The sequence below is a fragment of the Mandrillus leucophaeus genome, unplaced genomic scaffold, assembly GCF_000951045.1.
Source record: "Mandrillus leucophaeus isolate KB7577 unplaced genomic scaffold, Mleu.le_1.0 Scaffold448, whole genome shotgun sequence".
Taxonomy (NCBI): Eukaryota; Metazoa; Chordata; class Mammalia; order Primates; family Cercopithecidae; genus Mandrillus; species Mandrillus leucophaeus.
This window is the reverse complement of record NW_012104787.1, coordinates 2,559,433-2,567,104: the sequence shown is the minus strand read 5'-3', so window position 1 is coordinate 2,567,104 and position 7,672 is coordinate 2,559,433. Positions and strand designations below refer to the sequence as shown.

The window sequence follows — 7,672 nt, the reverse complement described above, 5'->3', positions numbered from 1 at the left end:
GAGTGAGACTCTGTCTCCAAAAAAAATAAAAGAAAAACAAACTTGGAATTAATTACAGCAATGAAGAGAGGGTATATATATGAAACACTTTGCTATGATTTGAATGTGTCCCTCAAGGTTCATATGTTGGAAACTTAAGCCTCAATACAACAGTGTAGAGAGGCAGGGCCTTTAAGAGGTAAATTAGGTCACAAGGGCAGACCTCATGAATGGATTAATGCCATTCTCTCTGGAATGGGTTCATTATTGTGGGAGTGGTTCTTTACTAAAGGATGACTTGGGTCCCTTTCCCTCTCTTGCCCATGTGATGCCTTCCATCTTGTTATGACACAGCAAGAAGGCCTTCATCAGATGCCAGCCCCTTGATCTTGGTCTCAGCTTCCATAATCATAAGCCACTTTCTGTAAGCTCATTATAGTTCCCCAGTCTGTCATATTCTGTTACAGCACTACAAAACGGACCCAGACACCTGGTACCTTGGTTTTACCATTTCTTTTCTGCTGTCGTGTTTTCCTTTTGTTGTTTTTGAAGCTGGCTTTACTTCTCATATGAGTTTACAAACAGTATAACTTTAGGTAGTCCAGAAATCAGCTTTTTTTTTTTTAACTACTCCAAGCATCTCTGACCACTGTGAATAGCAGGATCTCAGCCATATGACATTGTCCAAGGCCCTGTAGAATGGGCCCTGTGGAGTTACTTGAAGAAGATAGATATACATGGGTATCAGGCAGGCACTGATATTAAATTATATAAATAGGGGAATATAAAGACCAGATGTATGCATTATATATCAAACAAAGCATTCTGACGAGAGGTGGTCTAGCGAGGAGATCTAAAATGGGAATTACATTTTGTCTGGCTAAGGACTAGAGGATAAAGAGATAGGACAAACACTGGCCCTGTGAAGTACATGGAGAACATGTGATCCCTGGTTGTTTTTATGTCATATTCCTTATCCCTGGCAGATGGCAGACTTCATTCTTAACACTGTGCTTCATACCTCTCTCTTTACCTTCCAGTGACTGTCATGTGACATGGGTCTCTGCCCAAGCTCGTAATGAGACAATAGCAAGGCGGCTGTGGGACGTCAGCTGTGACCTGCTGGGCCTCCCAATGGACTAACAGGCAGTGGCAGTTGGACCCAAGAGAAGACTGCGGCAGACTACACAGTACTTGTCAAAATGATTCTCCTTCAAGGTTTCCAAAACCTTTAGCACAAAGAGAGCAAAACCTTCCAGCCTTGCCTGCTTGGTGTCCAGTTAAAACTCAGTGTACTGCCAGATTCATCTAAATGTCTATCATGTCCAGATTTACTTTGCTTCTGTTACTGCCAGAGTTACTAGAGATATCATAATAGGATAAGAAGACCCTCATATGACCTGCATAGCTCATATTTTCCTTCTGAAAGAAACTACTACCTAGGAGAATCTAAACTATAGCAGGGATGATTTATACAAATTTGAACTAGCTTTTCTATTCACAATTCAGTTTCTCCCAACCAACCAGTCTTCACTTCAAAAGGGCCACACTGCAACCTCAGCTAAACTCCATGAGCTCAGGAGTAGGGCTTGACCAGGCATGGTGGATCACCGGAGGTCAGTAGTTCAAGACCAGCCTGGCCAACATGGTGAAACCCCACCTCTGCTAAAAATACAAAATTAGCCGGGCATGGTGGCACACACCTGTAATCCCAGCTACTCGGGAGGCTGAGGCAGGAGAATCGCTCAAACCCGAAGGGTGTAAAGTAAGCTGAGATTGCCTCATTGCACTGCAGCCTGGGCAGCAGAGCAAGACTTTGTCTCAGGAAAAAAAAAAAAAAAGAGCAGGGCTTGACCCTCACCTCTTTAACTGTCATGCACCAGCTTCTGGATTCTTTCAGGAGATTCTTAACTGAAGCTGGATTATGGCATGGTCTTATCTCTGACAACCTAAAGCCACTGCTGTTAAGATGCTTTCTCATGTCTAAACCACAGAACAGCTTCCTTTTCTAAGAAGTTTGTGAGGTTTGGGGAATGGCAGAAATGTAGAGGAAGACAGAAATAATCAAGTTCAAACTGTCATTTTCCTGTTTCTTGAACCAGGAAGTAGATAAGGAAAGGAACACTCTGAAAAGTCAGGCCACTGGACTCCAGTTAGTGACCCCAGGCCCATGGAAGACTCCTTTTTTGTGCCTTAGTTTCTCTTAGAAAATGAGAAGAAAGGCTTTTTGGTCATCGTCATTGTGTGTATCTTTGTGTGTCTTCTTGTTTATGTATGCTAAGGGAGTATTTTCACAAAGTTCAGAACAGCCACAATAATCAGAGATGGAGCAAACCAATGCCATCCAGTCTTTATGCAAATGAAACACTGCAAAGGGAAGCAGATTCTGTATATGTAACTACCCACCAAGAGCACATGGGTAGCAGGGAAGAAGTAAAAATAAAGAAGGAGAATACTGGAAGATAATGCATGAAATGAAGGGACTAGTTAAGGATTAAGAAAATAGAAAATAGCAAAAGACATTAAATATACTAACATAGCTATGGAAGAATTGAGGGTGAGCATCCAAGACTGATGAGGTCTTAACAAAAACCAGTGTAGCAAAAAAAAAAAAAAAAAAATCCTGAAAACGAAAAGAAAAAACCCAATTCTTTTATTCAGAAAAATTATCTTAGGGACTGATATTGGTAATTATGGTCAATTTAATAATCTTTTGGGGCATTTCCTTACATTGTCTTGACAAGACTAAAATGTCTATGTGCCAAAATTCTGTATTTTATTTGGAGACTTTTTTTTTTTTTTTGAAACAGAGTCTCGCTCTGTCGCCCAGGCTGGAGTGCAGTGGCCGGATCTCAGCTCACTGCAAGCTCTGCCTTTAGGCCATTCTCCTGCCTCAGCCTCCCGAGTAGCTGGGACTACAGGGGCCCGCCACTTCGCCTGACTAGTTTTTTGTATTTTTTAGTAGAGACAGGGTTTCACCATGTTAGCCAGGATGGTCTCGATCTCCTGACCTCGTGATCCGCCCATCTCGGCCTCCCAAAGTGCTGGGATTACAGGCTTGAGCCACCGCGCCTGGCTGGAGACTCTTTATCAAAAGTAATGCCAGAGGAAGTCTGAGGAATTAGTAGTGTTCCCATCACTTGTTTAGAGTGTGCTATTCTAAAAGATTTTGATTTCCTGGAATGACAATTATATTTTAACTTTGGTGGGGGAAAGAATTATAGGACCACAGTCTTCACTTCTGATATTTGTAAATTAATATTTTATTGAACTTGTTTTGACCATTAAGCTATATGTTTAGAAATGGTCATTTTATGGAAAAATTAGAAAAATTCTGATAATAGTGCAGAATAAATTAATTAATGTTTTACTTAATTTATATTGAACTGTCAATGACAAATAAAAATTTTTTGATTATTTTTTGTTTTCATTTACCAGGATAAAAACTAAGAATTAGAAGTTTAATTACAGTCAAAAGAAGAAAACACTGTTCATTATTATGGTTATGCAATGATTTCTCATTCTAAAGAATAATTTGTCCCAGAGTCTAGCTACAGTGCAATCTCAATCCACATGCTATTAATTTAGGTTGTGTGATAATCTGATTATTCATTCACCATTTCCTACTTAACATTTTTTGACACTCTTCACAGATACTTTTCCCATATTTCTTGATCATCCCGGGCCATTTTTTTTTCTTTTTTCTTTTCTTTTTTATTAGAGATAGGGTCTTGCTTTGTTGCCCAGGCTGGCCTCAAACTCTGAGCTCAATCAATCATCCCGCCTCGGCCTCCCAAAGTGCTGGGGTACAGGTGTGAGCCATGGCGCCCGGCCCCAGGCTATTAATCTTTTTTTTGCACCTGCCCCTTATTTCTGTACTGTGACAAGTCCCAGCATTGTGTTGTGGGACTTACACAGAATACTGACAGTTACCTCAGACTTGGTCATGTCTGTGCTCAGTGCATATTAAGAGCTCAACCAAAGTGTGCTGAATCAACAGCCAATGAACTTGATAATAAAAATGAGGGCCCAGGAGATATAAATTAGCAAAGCATTTTCTCCTGAGCATTCATACATCTTTTAATATTTGTAGGCAGTTTAAAATTGAGCTCCCAAGCAAACATTTGAGAAGACACCTTGAGCAAACCATGAAATCGGTGAAAATAAGAATTTATTTTAATTTTTTTGAGATAGGATCTTGCTTTGTCACCCAGGCTGGAGTGCAGTGGCATGATCTCAGCTCACTGCAACCACTACCTCCCGGGTTCAGGTGATTCTCCTGCCTTAGCCTCCCGAGTAGCTGGGATTACAGGCGCCCACCACCACGCTCGGCTAATTTTTGTGATTTTAGCAGAGATGGGGGTTTCACCGTGTTGGCTAGGCTGGTCTCGAACTCCTGACTTCAAGTAATCCGCCCGCGTCGGCCTCCCAAAGTGCTGGGATGATGCTTGAGCCACCATGCCCGACCTGAAGATCGGCATTTATACCCATGGAGTGCAGGAAAGGGCCTTGTAATTGTTAACAAGTGACACTTAGTGGCAGATGAGACCTAATGAAGCCAGGCCCACCTTCCACACCAGATTATAAATTCCCCCGGAGCAGAGAGTAAATGTTTTATTCACCAACATGCCCAGATCCCTCGCAATGCCTACGCTTGACAAACACCTGTTGTGAACAAGTGCACGAGGCAGCCTAGCAGCTAGAGTATTTCGAGGTCATCCTAACTCGGTTCCACTTTTGAATTTTTGTTTTTTGGGTTTGTTTGGAGACAAGGTCACCCTCCACTTGGGAGCAAAGTCTCCCAAGCTGGAGTGCAGTGGTGGGAACTCTGCAATCTCAACCTTGTGGACTCAAGTAATCCTCCTGCTTCAGCCTCCGGGGTAGCTGGGGCCAAAAGCGCTCCACCTTGCCCGGCTCCTATTTTGGATTTCCGGTAGTGCTCTGGCTATTGTGACCAGGCTGGTCTCGAACTACTGGGTTCAAGCAATTCTCCCACCTCGGCCTCCCAAAGTACTGGGATTACAGGCGCGAGCCACTCGCCCGGCCGGGTTCCACTTCTGAAAGCTTGGGGAGCCGCTGGGCCTTCCAGGAAAAGTGCTCCACCTCCCGACTGCAGGCAGAGCCCCCGGCCCGGCTATCTTTCCAGGGCCTAAAGCTAACATTCGGTCAAGACGCGAAATGAGGAATTCGGGTCAGGGTGGCAAAGCAAAGCGCGATGACAGTGAGGACGACGTCTAGACGCAAACACACATCAAATCGGGCCAAAGCCCGCTGTCGCCTCGAGGGCTAAACCTGGCACCCCGGGCAACGCGCGACTTCGGCACCAGACGCTCTCCGAGTCAAACTACATCCCCCGGCGTGCACTGCAGCGCCCGCCCCTGGCCGGCCGGCGGGGCCCGGGAGGAAGGCGGCCGAGCTGCCCGTCCCGCAGGTCCCCTAGGGCCCTTTCTCTGCGGCCTTTCCCCACCCCGGCCCGGGCACTTCTCGGGCTCTGCGACTACCATTCACCCCGCTCGCTCCCTCAGGAGTCGCCTAGGCTGCGCAGTCTCCCGCCTTCCCGTCAGGCCTTCGCGCCGGCGCTCCCGCAATCACGGGCTAGAGAGGGTGGGCGTTCCGGCTCGGGAGGACCCTTCTGCGGCCCCGGAAGAGCCTCGTCCTGGGAAGCGGTGGTGCGGCGGTCGCCGTTATGGCCACGGGACTGGGCGGCTGACCGCCGGGCTAGGAGAGGGCCCAGAGCCCCGAATCTGGGTGGCCGCTGCTGGAGCGCGTCCTGCGCCATGGCCGCCTCCGCCGCCTCCTCGGAGCATTTCGAGAAGCTGCACGAGATCTTCCGCGGCCTCCATGAAGACCTACAAGGGGTGCCCGAGCGGCTGCTGGGGACTGCTGGGACCGGTGAGGCGCGGCCCCGCGCGCTTTGGAATTTTCCCCCACCTTCCTCCCACACCCGGGCCCGCGTCTCCTTCCTCCGCGTCCTCAGACACGCCCCCTAGGGCTGGCTGGGTCGCAGCCCCGGGTCTCCCTGCCACTGAGAGTGAATTGGGGACGCGCCCAGGGACGCGGGGTTCAGTTCCCTGGGATCCTTCTATGGCCTTCCACATTTTCTCGTTTTTTTCCACTGCGGCAAACAGAGCAGAGGGGCTTTTACATCTGCGGTCCTGTAATGTAGCGTGGGTTTCTTTCGTAGCTGTTTTTGTTTGTTTTATGCATTTAGAAGCACTAGTCTCAAGACAGGTCTACTTTTCACCAGACTGACAGAGGATCTGTAGCACAGAAAAAGGGTTAAAAACCCACAGGAGTCATAATTTGGGGTGTTGGTATATACCTGTTATTGGAGGGTAGAGAGCTGGCCTTTAAAACCTTATTGTGGCGTTTAGATGTGGTCTTGTTTTGAACGTTTTTACTGCTGAGACTATTTACCCCTTAATTTCATGGTTCAGGTTGCTACAAGTTTTGTCTGGAGGAGCTAGAGTTTTCCGGCCCTAGATCCATAGGAAGACCCGCTATATATAGTTCTTGGCCTCCGGATATATAGAACTTGATGGCAAGGACAAAACTTTGTTTTATTGCTTTTATTTAAGGGTCAGAGCTTGAGTGTTTGCTCAACGAATTACTCAAGGTCATAGGAATTGAATGACTCTGGTGAGAATGAAATGCATGTATTTAATACATATTTATTGTGAGGCTGCTGTGTGCCAGGCACTGTTCTAGGTGCTGGTGAATATTGCAAATTACAGTGAAAAAGACATGCACGTCCCCATTCTAGTGGGTAGGTGATAAACAATATATAACTATTAAGCGGCAGTGTTAAAGAATACAGGACAATAAATCAGAGTAAAGGAATAGGGGATGGGACTTCAGTTTTATTTTATTATTATCATTATTTTTGAGACAGAGTCTTACTCTGTCATCCAGTCTGGAGTGCAGTGGTACGATCTCGGCTCACTGCAACCTCCACTTCCCAGATTGAAGCAATTCTCCTGCCTCAGCCTCTGGAGTAACTGGGATTACAGTTGCGCCACCACCCCTGGCTAATTTTTTTTGTATTTTTAGTAGAGACGGGGTTTCACCATGTTGGCCAGGTTGGTCTCTAACTCCTGACCTCAAGCGATCCGCTTTCCTTGGGACTTCAGTTTTAAATAGGGCGGTTGTGAAAGTCCTCTCTGAGGAGATGGCATTTGAACTGAGACTTGAATGAAGAGAGGGAGTAAACCAGAAATCTGGGAGAAGTGAGTGTCAGAAGGAGGGAATAGCACTGCAAATGCCCTTAAGTGGAAATGAGCTTGGTGTGTTCAACGAAGAGCAGGAAGTTCCATGTGTTTGGGATGAAGTGAGCAAAGGAGAGAGGTAGGCAGGGCCAGATCACATAGGGCCTTGTGGACTATGGTGAAAGACTTGTGCCTTTTTCTAAATATGATGGGATGCAGTTAAAATATATTGTGCAGAAGCATTGTGGGATCTGATTTATGTGATTGAAAAGTTGACTGCAGGCAGGGCACGGTGACTCACACCTGTAATTCCAGTGCTTGGGGAAGCAGAGGCGGGCAGATCACTTGAGGTCAGGAGTTCAAGACCAGCCTGGCCAACATAGTGAAACCCTATCTCTACTAAAAATACAAAAATTAGCCAGGCATGGTGTCAGTTGCCTGTAGTCTCAGCTACTCAGGAAGCTGAGGCAGGAGAATTGCTTGAACCC

General features: G+C 46.2%; 2 protein-coding genes across 6 annotated transcripts in view; both read left to right on the top strand.

Annotated features, from left to right (window-relative positions):
• RDH11 (retinol dehydrogenase 11 (all-trans/9-cis/11-cis)) overlaps window positions 1–1,653 on the top strand; it is a 23,617-nt gene extending 21,964 nt beyond the window's left edge. For all 3 annotated transcript variants that reach the window (XM_011994221.1, XM_011994223.1, XM_011994222.1), the window contains one exon: window positions 1,020–1,653. In XM_011994221.1, coding sequence (XP_011849611.1) covers window positions 1,020–1,122 — 103 coding nt within the window. In that variant the 3' untranslated portion in view covers window positions 1,123–1,653. The remainder of the gene's footprint in view (window positions 1–1,019) is intronic.
• A 3,212-nt stretch (window positions 1,654–4,865) lies between these two features.
• The window catches only part of VTI1B (vesicle transport through interaction with t-SNAREs 1B), a 31,756-nt gene continuing 28,949 nt past the window's right edge, over window positions 4,866–7,672 (top strand). For all 3 annotated transcript variants that reach the window (XM_011994226.1, XM_011994224.1, XM_011994225.1), the window contains exon 1: window positions 4,866–5,871. In XM_011994226.1, the coding sequence (XP_011849616.1) occupies window positions 5,821–5,871 (51 nt within the window). In that variant the 5' untranslated portion in view covers window positions 4,866–5,820. The remainder of the gene's footprint in view (window positions 5,872–7,672) is intronic.